The following is a 13412-nucleotide window of genomic DNA, read 5'->3' on the forward strand; positions in this document are numbered from 1 at the left end:
ATATTTAAGTTAAAAAGCTGGTAAAAAATATATATTAATAAAAAAAAAAAAAAAAAAAAAAAAAAAAAAAAAAAAAAATTACAATTGAAATATAAGATGGGATTCAAATGCTTGTGATCTTGAAAGGGTGTGTGTAAATTTCAGTCTTTGGAGAAGTGTTGCAGACACACCCAACAGTGTCTTGTTCAATACATTTAAGGCAAACATCATTTAGTAAACATGACTCACATTTAGATACTTGAAAAAATAAATAAAATAAAAAATAAATTCTGCGTCTGCAAGAACATATCTTAGTAAATCTACCCCAAATGTTGATGCATTGTGTATGGGTTTATTTTTGTAAACCAAGCAACCGACTACTGTTTGAATGTTGTTTGGTTTTCATAAAATCTATAGTATACATGAATTCATCACTGATGCTGCCTTATGTGTAGAACCATCATCACTATTAATATGTGTTTGTAAACTCTCTGAAATTGGGTTTATGCTCCTTTTTACTTAGAAGAGAAATCCGACATGCTTATTTTTTACACTTTACAACAGCTTGTAACCAATTGCTAGCCTTCAGAACCCTAAATTAACATTCAGCAAAAATACTAACAAAACAGTTACGAGGGGCATCACTTTAAGTCTTTATATGTTTTTAAAAGTCTAGATTATTTTTTTTTTATATTATATTACTATTTGTATTTTGAAAAAAGAAGCACACCGAGAAACCACAACATAAATGAAGTAGCGTTCCCCAAAAGATCCCTTCCAAAGATCAGACAGTCCATACTTCTGCCTTTGTGGGGGCATTCAGCTTCAGATGGAGTAACATTCAATGTTCTTCTTCAGTGAAAGGTCAGTGGCTTTCCCAGGCAAAATTACTCCAGGGTATGGACATGATCAGTCTTCTACTTCCTGGGTCATTTTTTTCTTTTGTTTTCATCAACCCCTGTCAACATAAAATTTCGGAAACAAAATTTGGCAGGATCTTGAAATGTATGCAGAAAGGAGCTTGGCCTTTATTTCTGGGGTCATGACGGGTAATGTCTTGATCCAGTTAAGAGCCAAAGCAGCACAAGTTGGATTCCAATCATGGACCACAGTGATGGGCTCAAACCAGAGACCCCACCACAGTCAGAATCGTCCTCCTGTCATCAAGATGTAAGAAAGTCAATATTAATAACAATTAAGTGTGAAGTATCCTGTATGCCACATGATGTATGATTTAATACTAAACCTTCCCTACCAACTCTAATTCTTTAGTAATAACTTGGTTTATTTTGGTCTGTCCTGTCATAAGGGATTCCCATCATACAAATTTAGAAGCTGTTACATAGCCTGCTATAGGCAAGAGAGCAGATATTCTGCACACCGCTGCAATCTAGTGAATACATCTGCATTAGTCCGTGTTTACTTTTAGAAACATAAGGAATGATTTGAATGCAGCGTCTTACAGACCAGTGGTACTCAACTCTGGCCCTCGAGATCCATTTCAGACCTGGTCTATATTTATTCTATTTAATTAGTTAATTGCCTCTTAGCAGCTTCAATTAACTACATGAGAACCTGCTTTGAGTAAAAACCTGGACTAGATTGAATCTCGAGGGCCAGAGTTGAGTACCACTGGTATGGATTATACCCTGCATTGGAAAGAGAAGTCTAAATGCCTATGCTTAAGATATGATCATAAATATTGCCTACCTGGTTTAAAATGTGAAAGCACATTCCAAAAAAGAAAAGGCCACTGCCACCGATGACTGGGCATTCTCAAATATTATTTCTGCACCAAGCCCAAAGGCTCACAGAATCAGTCCCCTCAGAAATTTTAAACATTTTAAATAAACAATTAAATCACAAACACGTGTGTTTATGAAAAAGCAGGAATGAAACTAAAACAAATGGGAGTTACTTTTAGGGTTAATTGAGAACAAAAGCAATGCAAACTATGAGATGTCAGTCCTTGCGTTAGTTTTGTTAGTATTTTAAAATCAACAGCTGTATATACATTTTTTTACCTTTAAAATGTACCGTTTGATTACCAAACTTAAGACAAAACTATCTGCAAACCAAAATTACTAGCACTAGTATATAGAGGGTATATTTTCAAAGGTGATAATTTTAGTTAAACGTCCAAAGTTCTACTTCTTCTTAAACGACTACATTTGTCAAGATTTTCGAAAACAGCGTGGACAAATGACGTTCGTCGACATCTAAGTTTACTATTCATGGCATCAACACCCAGCCTCTCATAGGTTAGCATCGGAGTTAGATGTCAAGAGAAGGGAGTGTTTTTCATTTAGTAATGCGCTCTCTTAATTGAGACGACTGTTTTGTTATTAGATAAATATCTCACCTTTTCATTTATGATACTCTCCATGTATTAAAAAAAAAAAGCATCAGACCTTGCATTGGAACACTACTGCATTTTTAAAGTACAGTATTTTTTTTTTCCCCCATGCAAATGTGACAGAGAAAATAAATGTATGTTATACTGCAACTTAATTTGAATGAAAACTTTTTGGTATGCTGTACCCCATAGCAATACATAAATACTGCTTGATAATTTACTTAAAATCTTTTGAATGTCTGTTATTGCTCAGACATTATAGGAATACTATAGAAATCCCATAGGATATTATAGTAATACTGTAGATTTTTTTTTGTAAGGGATGAACTATATACACACAAACCTAATTCTTTTTCAGCAATCAATACATGATTCTGACTCGATATTTCTTTAAGATAAATGTAAATAATGTTCCCAACCATTACAACACACCTGTCTCCTTTTCGTCAACTCTAATCTTTTTCCACTCTCAGCATTCCACTGTGTTCTTGCACGTGACAGCAGCACGCACCTTTCTGTAGACGTGCGCTACACACCATTGGAGCAGGTCTAACTTTACTCGCCTAAATGACTGTTTAGACACAGTCTAAATGTTTGAAAATCACATGTAAATACGGTAATGAGCTAAAACGAGACTAGATGCTGATAGACAGGGCAGGGCGTCTAAGGACATGAACGTCTGAATTTAGATGCTTTTTGAAAATTGTCCAAATGTCTAAAAAATTGAGTTACACGCGTCTAAAGTCCTTAGTCGCCTTTGAAAATCTACCACTACATGTCTACATAAAACCTCCTATCCAGCCTGAATTAAAAAAAAAAAAAAGAAAAAGAAAAAAGAAAAGAAAATAACTGACCCTTTACACCACATGAAAACTTGCAGTAAAATGAGGAGAGGAGTTGACACCATGGCAGAGGCACGACTTGTTGTGCATATAGGCTCGTCCTATTAATAACGGGCATAAGTAGCGAGTAGAAAACGAGGAAAGAAACACAAAAAAGACATACAAGATGAGAAATCATGCAGTTTTTTGGCTGGCAGTTAGCAAAGTTAATGTGAAAGAGAGAGAGAGCAACCACCTAGAGCAGAGAGTCAGAGTATCACGAAAAAAAAAAAAAAAAGATTTACACCATTACAAAAAAACTAAGACCACAAGTAAAACACTGCTATGCAAACACATCAAGCCAGTGAGCAAGTGTTGTGCTTTCACACAAAAATATAATACACCATTATACATGTATCTGTGTGATTTTAGACTTTTGTTAATTAGAATTCTAACAAATTAGATGCTTAACAAATTATCTTTAGCCTCAGAAGATAAAATATCGATTTTGGGAGGGTGTAGTACTGTGCCCTGATAGAAATATATCAATTTATATCAGGAATTTATAATGATTACATATTATGCAAAAAGATTAAGGTGGAATTGTTCAAATGTTTCCTCAGAATAATGTAGTTATGTACGTTGAAAAAATGAATAGCTATTTAGTTTTATACAAAATAATTTGGTATTAAATTTAGTGTTGGGAGATATCATCTACTGAGCAACACCTTTGAAAAACAAAACAGGCTATTATCATGCCATTTTGTAATGCTAAATTTTGTTTTTCTCTTCCATTTAGCATTATAAAACGGTTTACTGCACATGTAGCTTATTACAGTGGAAAGTTAACTTCATCACTGTGACGGGGTGCACACCCCTTGTGTGTATCTGATTTCTGTATTATTATTATTATTATTATTATTATTATTATTAGTAGTAGTAGTAATAGTATTATATAAACTGTATTTTTGTGTGGATGGACAAAAGCTGACCAACATTTTTATTTATTATTTAAGACCGGCGAAAAGATGGTCTTATACAGTGTAGCTGGTATGGATGGATTAATTCCCCATCCCGATAAAACTTGTGGGAATGTTGCTGGAGACTTAATAAGGTACTTGTTTAATAGGTAATTAAGACACCAGCCACAGTAAAAAAGACCCACTCCAGGCTCAGAGTTAAGAACGACAGCGAATGCTACCCGGAAGCGAATCAAGGTACTCTTTTTTTATAAAAAAAAATATAGCTAGTGTTTGTTTTGTTTTGCCAATGTGCTCTTTCTTTTGTGTTTTATTTATATTATTTAATAAATGTACTACTGCGGCAGTATGACCCTGTAGTACGTGTTATTGTTTAATTTCCCTGGTCTGACATCACCCCTGCAGCCCCCACTGGCACAGTCATGCAATTGATCATGGTGATATGCATTAAGAAGCCAGAATGGGTCTGTGGTCAAGAAGTATCTACAGATTATCATGCTAAATCTTGTCAAATTCATGAGAAATTCACAGGCTCCAAAATGTCTCCTATATGAAGAAGCATGGTGCTCACTTTCTCGTACTTAAATCTATATCATGACCTTTTTGTGTGAAAGCTCAATATATTAATTTATACAGAAAAGGCAGATAAAAAAGGCAGCCATTATTTAGGTTCACATTAATAAAGTATGGCCCAAAGCACATGTACTGTGAAAACGATAACTAAATCAAGTTTCTTCAATAAGCAAATAAAAGGTACCGGTAGTTGCATGTATACTGTTTCTTAAAAGAAAATATCTTATCCATAAAAGGCATGGGTATACTTTTTCATATTGTTGAAACTTACATTGTCATCGTTGTCAAAACAGACTTCGGGTCCTTTCCTATGTCTAGGGTTTTGAGCTAACTCACAAGGATTTGGTCCATCAGCTGAAATATTTAGTTAAGGAAACATACATTGTTTCACTATTAGTAATAAACAGTGTAATTAATATATATATATATATTTTATTAACAGCACACTTTACAGCCCTGGACCTATCAAATCAGACATTTACAATATTACATTCTTATGAAGTTCTTAAACGTAACAGTTGGAATGCTAAATGCTACCAGCTTTAATTCCATGGCTTCAATACTCAGGATACATATACATTGATTTTCCTCTATGTCACAGGCAGTAACTGTTAAAATACAATGTAGGCTCAAGCCATCTTACTGCACAAACAAAGTGTCTTCTGCTACACAGTACAGGACAGGATGTAGCACTGGTAAAGGATACATGGCTGTTCTGCTTGAATCAATGGTTTTGAGTCACAGGCCAGACAGGTCACTTTGCTGTCAACAATCAGGAATACTAAATTTGTGTTCGCCAGCTTTTCTGCGTGGTATATTCTGAAAAAAAAGGAAACACTCAAACAATAATGCAATGCTTAAAACATAAGGCATTTTAATGTAATGCTATGCAATGCAATGCAAAACAATATGCAAACACGCACAATAAAAATTACCTGGAACAGTTTCCACAGTCTAGGACGCCGTGAAATGATTTCATATTATTGGAAAAGAAATATTGAGTCTGCTCGGTAATACAGCTTTTCTTTGACAGAGCTGCTATCTCTTCTTCAATGTCAGCTGTTCGAAATAAAAAGAGATAGGACTGATTATTAAGAACAATATGAAACAATTATTCCAGAGAAAGAAGTTCTTTGTCAATAGGTATTGCCTGGTCTCTCAGTGGTCCACTGTGATTAATAATGATGGGTGCTCTCATACACAAAGTCAAAACTGGCATAGCTAATTTAGAGGGAAGGTATTGCACTGTGTTAAATACAAGAGAATAAACTAAATTGTATGCACAGAGTGATTATTCTAACAGAAGGAACCTCTCCAAATAGACTGGCAATTTTTTTAATAGTCAAAATGTGAGACTAATGTATACTATTTCTGTATTGACGAGTTAAAACAGGGCTGAGGATTCGGTCCATTCCCAATTTCACTTTGGCATACTCTTCAAGTATGCAAGTCTTTATACAGCCATAGAAAATGTACAGTATTTAAAATGCCATCATCATCATCACAAAAGGACACATGGAATGTTATTTAAAGAGTGAAAGACTTTAAAGAGTGAAATATGTCAGTGAACTTGATTGAAAGGGCACAATTGTGATCATTCAGAAAACCTGGATTCCACTGTAACATTAAACACTTATCTTTGTAAGTTTATTTTTTAAAAAGTTTTTTTAAACAATACAATGTTTGCACATATATCATTGTTTATCAATACAATGCTTGCTTATACATCACTGTTTACCACCCACACGGTGCAGTGGTTAACACATCCACTGTAGATGGAAGACATTGATTCTTGTTACTCGTGGTAAAAGGATAATTAAATGCAATATAAGTTAAAGTTTAATGAATAATTAAATCCATTCCAACTCACCTGCTTCTAGAACATTTGGGAATGTAAGGGTTAAAAATAACTGCTGCAATATTGACCTGCAACACAAAATGTTTTTCAAAATGTTTTGTTTTTCTATGTTGATTTAGTTCTTACTTTTTATAAAAGTAATATGACATTTTCAATATGAAATGCCCAGTTTGAATGTTTCCTCACCACTGCAACCCACTGATTTATTTAGGTGACTGAAGATCAATGGGCACCTCTGTTCCTGCTGTCACTCCATTCAAGCAGATGCTGCCAAGCTACATACATCTGACCAGTAGGGGTCACTGCATCATAGTATAGAAGCAAACTACCCTGTCAACCCCCCCCCCCCTCCCCCCTTTCCCCCTCTCTTTCCCCTCCCCCAATTGCAGAAGTGTAAGGCCAATGCTCTAATCACTGCTGGGATAGTCAATCTGGTGAGATCAGGATTCAAGCGATTTCCCAATTAAATGACTCAGCCCGTGCTGTAGTGCTTTTACTAGATGAACCATTCTTTGTGTGTGTTTTTTTTCTAAATGTTATTTATTTTTACATACAGTTTAATGTACAAATCTCATTCTAATGTATATTGTTTTGGAATACTGAAAAAACAATACTATGACTTACCATGCAGCTGCAGAAGCCCACCAGCCAATGTTTAAAATATCTGCTATTGTAGGCTAAGGGTAATAAAGAAAACCAGTGTTACTCGGAACTAATTCAATAAGCATGCTTTTTAATTTTTTTTATTTACCACCACTTGGAAAAAAAAAAAAAAAACAATAAAAAATAAAACCCCAAGCAGTCAACAATAGATCTTTTATTATTTCTCAAAAGAGCCACCCTCTGTCAAGTTCCCTTTATATTTAACTATAAAAGAGATGTTTGGCACCATCAGATGTGTACAGTTGAAACCATACATTTCAGAAACTTATAAAACAAACTTTACAAAATAACAAATTCAAAAATAAATGACCCGAAAAGTCCCATTGTTTATTAAGTAGCAATAATAATAATAATAATAATAATAATAACACAAAATCCTACAGTCTGTTTCAATTACTAAAACACCATCTGATTCCAATCACTCAGTGGGTTCTTTCTTGATTAAATATTGTCCAGAAATGTTAAATATAATTTCCTGCATCATCTGCTGTGCTGGTTAGGATTAATTGCAGATGTTCTTTTTAGGAATACAGTTTGCACTTACCACAAAGACAGAACGCAGACCAGCTGCAGCCTTGGTATCTCTCTGTGGATCACACACAGACTGATAATCGTAAGACTTATTAAATGAATACAGAGGCACCTCTATAAGGTTCCTCATGAAACTGGGGTCAATCTCTCCAAAGAACCTGCCAATCTGCACAAGAAAGAACATGTATGTATTGTAACTGTATCTACACACTAGAGGTTTCTTATGTGTAGATCTATTTCTGGGCATACTGAAAATGCAGATGGCTTCTTTATTTAGACTGCCCAATTATTTCACACCTGTTTTTCTCCCCAATTTGGAATGTCTTTCACCAAGCCAATTGCATCTTTACACCTAGGAATTCTACATCAGATGTCCACATACAACCACTACCTAGAAGACAAAGGCCAGTCCTGCAGATTACTAGGTGCCTGATCATTAAGGGGAGACAGTTTGAGTTGTATTTTGTATTAGCACACTTTCTCATTGAAACCATCCACACAATTTCAACATTTAAGACAAGCTATTTTACCTTAAAGTGAACGTACAATAATGTTATTTTGCTGCTTAGAAATACAAATCCTTCAAGCTTACCTGTGAGATGTACTCATCCTGATTAGACATCAAGAGGAATCCACCATCATCCAGAATCACACAGTCTACATACTGAAAGGAAGGGCAAAAACTTTGGTTTTACTACAAATGGCAGGACAATCAGATGGTAACTAACTTTTAATGATGTAAGCATACCTTGTTGTTTTTCTCACAGTCACATATCTCACTTGTGCACTGCAGAAAACAATAAAATACATTTAATTTCAAACTGCAATTCGGCAATATGAATATTCTCCAGTAAGTAGGTACCATACATTTTATAAAATGTGTAATGTTCAGGTTAAGCTCGTCTTGTTATATTTAAGTGTCTACAGTACACTTTCTCAAATATAACACTGTAGATGTATATTATTCCCCTACATTTGAAATCTCTTCACTCAATCAAGATATGTGTGTGTGGAAGACATTTCCATAAAACAGAGATATGCGCAAATGTTATAAATCGTTTGGGTGAAATCTGTGTGTCAATCTATACTATCTAAATACATTATTTCTTACATCTGTCCTCATTGTGGCTTTTGTGAAGTTCTCCATCCAGGTAGTGACATTAATCTTTACTCCAACAACTGTTAAAAAAAAAAATCAAAACACTCGATCAATAACAAATATAGTGATCAGTTACAATTTTCTACAGCTATAAGGGTGTTAAAAATTCAACCAAACACGACTTTGGTCATCTTGGAAGGGAATTGGGTTTTCCTTTAAAGAGTGGTTAGTGCACTGTATCAGTCCCTCATTTAAATACCACCTCACAGTTCTAGTGTCCAATGGATCAGAATCTGAGAGGTATGTGGGCAATTTGGTGTTAAATCCTCTGTGTGTGAGTGTATTGACTTGCATATATCTGTAACTATCCTTTTTAGTCAAATGTCAGGATAACCTTAAAATAAATGGTGCACTTATCTTATACAGAACAAAATCATAAAATAAAAATAAACTTTGGTAGGCTTTTTAACTGTATTTTAACACGGAAGCAACAAAGTGTATCAAAGAAGTTTAAAAAAAAAAAAAAAAAAGAGTAAGCAAGTGAAAGAAAGAATGTAAGTATAAAAATATAGTATACCTACCAGCAGGTTTTAATAGTTTACCATCCACTGTAATTTCAACTGCTCTGCTCACCATTATACCAGAATCAAAGCCACTCACACCAATTTCTGAATCTGAAGAGAGAAAAAATGATAATCTTAAAACCTGCTGCTGTGTTCTTTATACACAGATGCACACAGGTGTAACAGCTTAGGAGATGCCATGTACAGCTTTCCTATTAGCCTTATTTTAGTCACTCTGTTGTTGAAACTGAGGAATACTGGGACTGTTGAAAAATGTGTGTTCAACTATGGGTGCGTGCCATGTAGAAATACAGGGGCCGAGTTTCAGGTTTATTTATTTAGTGTTAAGGTTTGAAGTATGGACAAAGTTTGCGTCTAAATGGAAATCTGTGTCTCAACTTTCTTTAACATTGTATATCATTTTCACAATAATGTCTTACACCTTTAAAGTAAAAAAAAAAAATAGTCAATTAACAAGACTAGGACAAGTTCCGCTTGTGCATTTGGTTTGGTTTCTTACAGTTCTATCTTGGAATTATGACTGAGCATTCTGAAACTATGAATGAAAGGTTATAAAGAATATACATTCTAATCATATAAAAAGGGAATAGAGAAAATGTAAATTATTATTCAACTAATGTAGAAAAAATAAAATACATGCACCGGTATATTGTTTGTTGTAAAATATATTGATATTGTTGTAAATATGTAATTAATTGTACGAAAATCAATACAAAAAAAGAAAGCCCAAAGCATTAGATAATGGTCTGTCTTTGTCTTAGAAAGTGCTGCAGATAGTCCTGTGTGTGCTAATGATGCAAGGAATTGTGTGTTCCTTTTCAATTTGGTGAGGACTCTCACATACAAACACAACCTTTTGACAAGGGCTATAATGTGACTGCAGGTCCGATCTGTATTTTCACACACACTCCGTAAAACAGGCTTTTCTGTTTCTTTGTGGATTTATTTTCTTTACATGTGAGTTTGGTCACTGCACACCTATTCACGGATGTCTCCGCTTCTTATAAGGGTCAACTACCTTGTTAATTGAGTTATTCATTGTGAAACTAACATTATTACTGGATGATCTTAATTGGCTGGATGTTAAGCGCCATGCGAAACTATATCTCCTTATATTGATAGATATATATAATCATTGTATATTATTATATATATATATATATATATATATATATATATATATATATATATATATATACACATATATATATATATATATATATATATATATATATATATATATATATATATATATTTTTTTTTTTTTTTTTATTCAGACACTTAAGATCAAACATCTAAAGGTCGGAGTATTAAGATAAAAGAACAGTGCCTAACACTTGTTTTGAACAGAATCGAAGACTCGACCCTGTGGTATCCAATACATGGCGAACCTCTGATTCAGAATTATGCCTTACTGTTGAAGTATGGTGCAGTGAAGATATAAAATGGATTATCCAGACTCCTCTTGTAAAAGCTTGCCTCATATGTCTCTGCATCTTCTGTCCAATCCTCCCCAGCACTTTAAAAAAAAAAAAAGAAAAAAAAAAGTTATGTACATAGGTTTCATGTTTTTCAATATTGTTTTTCAAAAGACGACATGTCCATGCCTTGTGAAATTATACAAAACAATAAAACCCATAGTAACAGTGGAGACGTGTGTTTGCTGCTTGATTAGCAGGAGATCAAGATGGAGGATGGAGCTGACACGCCCCTCAGACGCACAGGGTATATTTACAAACAGACACAGACAGCTCAGGTGAGGCGACCAGCGATGGTAGCTTACGGAGGATATAAATATAAATGTATAAAAAGCAAAAATAAAACACTGTACAGAAAACTCTACTCCGCTAATAAATTAAATGGAGGTCCTGCATATACACCTTGCTATAGTTTCATGGGATCTCAAACCCCTGAGATAATCCTTAGTTATTATACAAGTAAACAAACCCCGCCCCTGGGTACACACGCAGTGGTCAGTGGTTTCGGTTCCTTTAAAAATCAAACCCCGCCCCCGGGTACACACGCAGTTGGTCAGTGGTTTCAGTTCTTTTAACAATCAAACCCTGACCCCGGGTACACACGCAGTGGTCAGTGGTTTCGGTTCCTTTAACAATCAAACCCCACCCCTGGGTACACACGCAGTGGTCAGTGGTTTCGGTTCCTTTAACAATCAAACCCTGACCCCGGGTACACACGCAGTGGTCAGTGGTTTCGACTTCTTCTCTTTAACGCTCAGATCTGAGGATTTCAGCTTTTAGATTTTTGTCCAGGTAGCATGGACAATCTTAATCCCGGTGCTTGTTATGGCCTTGCAACAGCCCTGAGGTGTATAATTGGGACCTTTTCATACCTGAGGCTGGAACACACCTACCTTCTGATCAGGACTAATGAGTCTGGGGCTATCTTTGATTAAGATATATACCAGAGTAAGATAGTTTGCCAGGATATCCTTTTACAGATGGAAAAATAATATTGTACAATACCTTTTTGGGTAAATTCTTGTTATTCCACCATCAGTAGCGACAAACCTGGCAAGAACTCCTTGGCTACATTTCAAAAGAAAACAAACATTTATTAGAGAACTTAATTTTCCATTACATTTGAACTCCAGGCTGTTTATCCAGGAAGAATATTTTTACTAATTGAGCTTGATGGATGTTTTACATCAAGCACATTGGCTTATCAAAATACTGTGAGGCTCAACCATTTCAGTCATTTCAATAATTCATGAAGGGTAACAGACTTACGGAGATTGCTTTTTCCAGTACTGCACCAATTCATTTGAAAACCCAGCATCAAGTAAGAGCCGGTTAACTAGTGTAACGTTGCCTGAAATAACATGAACATTTAGTAAACAAAATTGCATTTTATTTTGCTGACCTCTTTGTACAGCAAGGCATAACGTTTCCAGCATATTCTTTAAGAATTATTTATAAATGTATTTGATACATACAAGATGGATGACTGGGTGACTTTCTGTCAATAAAATCATTGAATTCCAAGAGAAACTGGGTTTTGTTGCTTGACAGTTTCAAGTCCTTGCAGTATTCCCTAAAAATGTAAACCCTGTGTTAGTCCTCTCTCACAGCAGTAAATGAAAAAAAGTACAGAATTAAAACTGTATTTACCACTATAAATCTAAAACATAAAACAAATCTCTGACTGCATATGTATTAAGAAAATACTTTTATGATACCATGTGCACTATCTTGCATCTTAGATCTTAGCTGAGTTTTTGCAGACTTTCATGTTCAGAGTAAATCCTACAGTAGGGTTTTAGAGGTAGGTGTACTAAGATGGGCCAGTCGCAGCACAAATACACCACATGTTTATTGTGACACTTAGCAAAGTAAACATTTTGTCGTGTGCACAAAGAGAAAATATATTAATGAAAAAAGCTACAATATACTAATTTAAATATCTGTTGTGTCCTCTTAGCAAGATCTCTTTTGCGAGAGTCACGCGACATTGTTCAAATAAACAGCAGCAGTTGAGTTGTGGTTTGCTGCAGCAGAGTGTGCTCGAAGGATAACGTCTATACAGGCAAGGGTGCAAGAATCAAAGTAACATTGTTTTTGTTAAATGCAAATGTCATCTGTACAATGCATTCTGTTACGTCTTCATTTTACCTATTGTAGTACTGTTATATAAAAAATGAAAGGCAGTTTAATCCCATTAGATTCTATAGTGGGGTCTCAACCTTCACCCACAAATACAAAATGACTTTTTATCAAAAAGCTTTTACAGTCATACAGTAGCCTCTCGCTAAACCAGATATGTTTGTCCGACATTAGGAGGTGTTGGGTTTTTTAAAAAAAAAAATACAATACAAATCGCACACACATACATTTATAGTGCTCAATGTATTTTAAATGTATACATCATTGCACTTAAATAACACCAATGTGAGCTGGAGGGGTCAGCAGCACATGTGTGCAATCTATTGAACACATTGGGGGAACCAGAAA

At 34.9% G+C, this 13412-nt stretch overlaps 1 protein-coding gene across 10 annotated transcripts in view; it reads right to left on the bottom strand.

Annotated features, from left to right (window-relative positions):
* Window positions 1–267: 267 nt before the first annotated feature.
* LOC121319909 (voltage-dependent calcium channel subunit alpha-2/delta-1-like) overlaps window positions 268–13412 on the bottom strand; it is a 143716-nt gene continuing 130571 nt past the window's right edge. For 9 of the 10 annotated variants that reach the window (XM_041257860.1, XM_041257858.1, XM_041257856.1 and 6 more), the window contains 15 exons: window positions 12398–12495; window positions 12192–12273; window positions 11928–11990; window positions 10860–10963; window positions 9442–9534; window positions 8873–8940; window positions 8510–8548; window positions 8354–8425; window positions 7775–7927; window positions 7192–7244; window positions 6580–6635; window positions 5645–5768; window positions 5416–5528; window positions 4981–5063; window positions 268–1136 (listed from right to left, as the gene is read on the bottom strand). In XM_041257860.1, coding sequence (XP_041113794.1) covers window positions 1020–1136; window positions 4981–5063; window positions 5416–5528; window positions 5645–5768; window positions 6580–6635; window positions 7192–7244; window positions 7775–7927; window positions 8354–8425; window positions 8510–8548; window positions 8873–8940; window positions 9442–9534; window positions 10860–10963; window positions 11928–11990; window positions 12192–12273; window positions 12398–12495 — 1318 coding nt within the window. In that variant the 3' untranslated portion in view covers window positions 268–1019. The remainder of the gene's footprint in view (window positions 1137–4980; window positions 5064–5415; window positions 5529–5644; window positions 5769–6579; window positions 6636–7191; window positions 7245–7774; window positions 7928–8353; window positions 8426–8509; window positions 8549–8872; window positions 8941–9441; window positions 9535–10859; window positions 10964–11927; window positions 11991–12191; window positions 12274–12397; window positions 12496–13412) is intronic. The other variant, XM_041257863.1, reaches the window with a different exon arrangement.

Source organism: Polyodon spathula, chromosome 8, assembly GCF_017654505.1.
Source record: "Polyodon spathula isolate WHYD16114869_AA chromosome 8, ASM1765450v1, whole genome shotgun sequence".
NCBI classification, from domain to species: Eukaryota; Metazoa; Chordata; class Actinopteri; order Acipenseriformes; family Polyodontidae; genus Polyodon; species Polyodon spathula.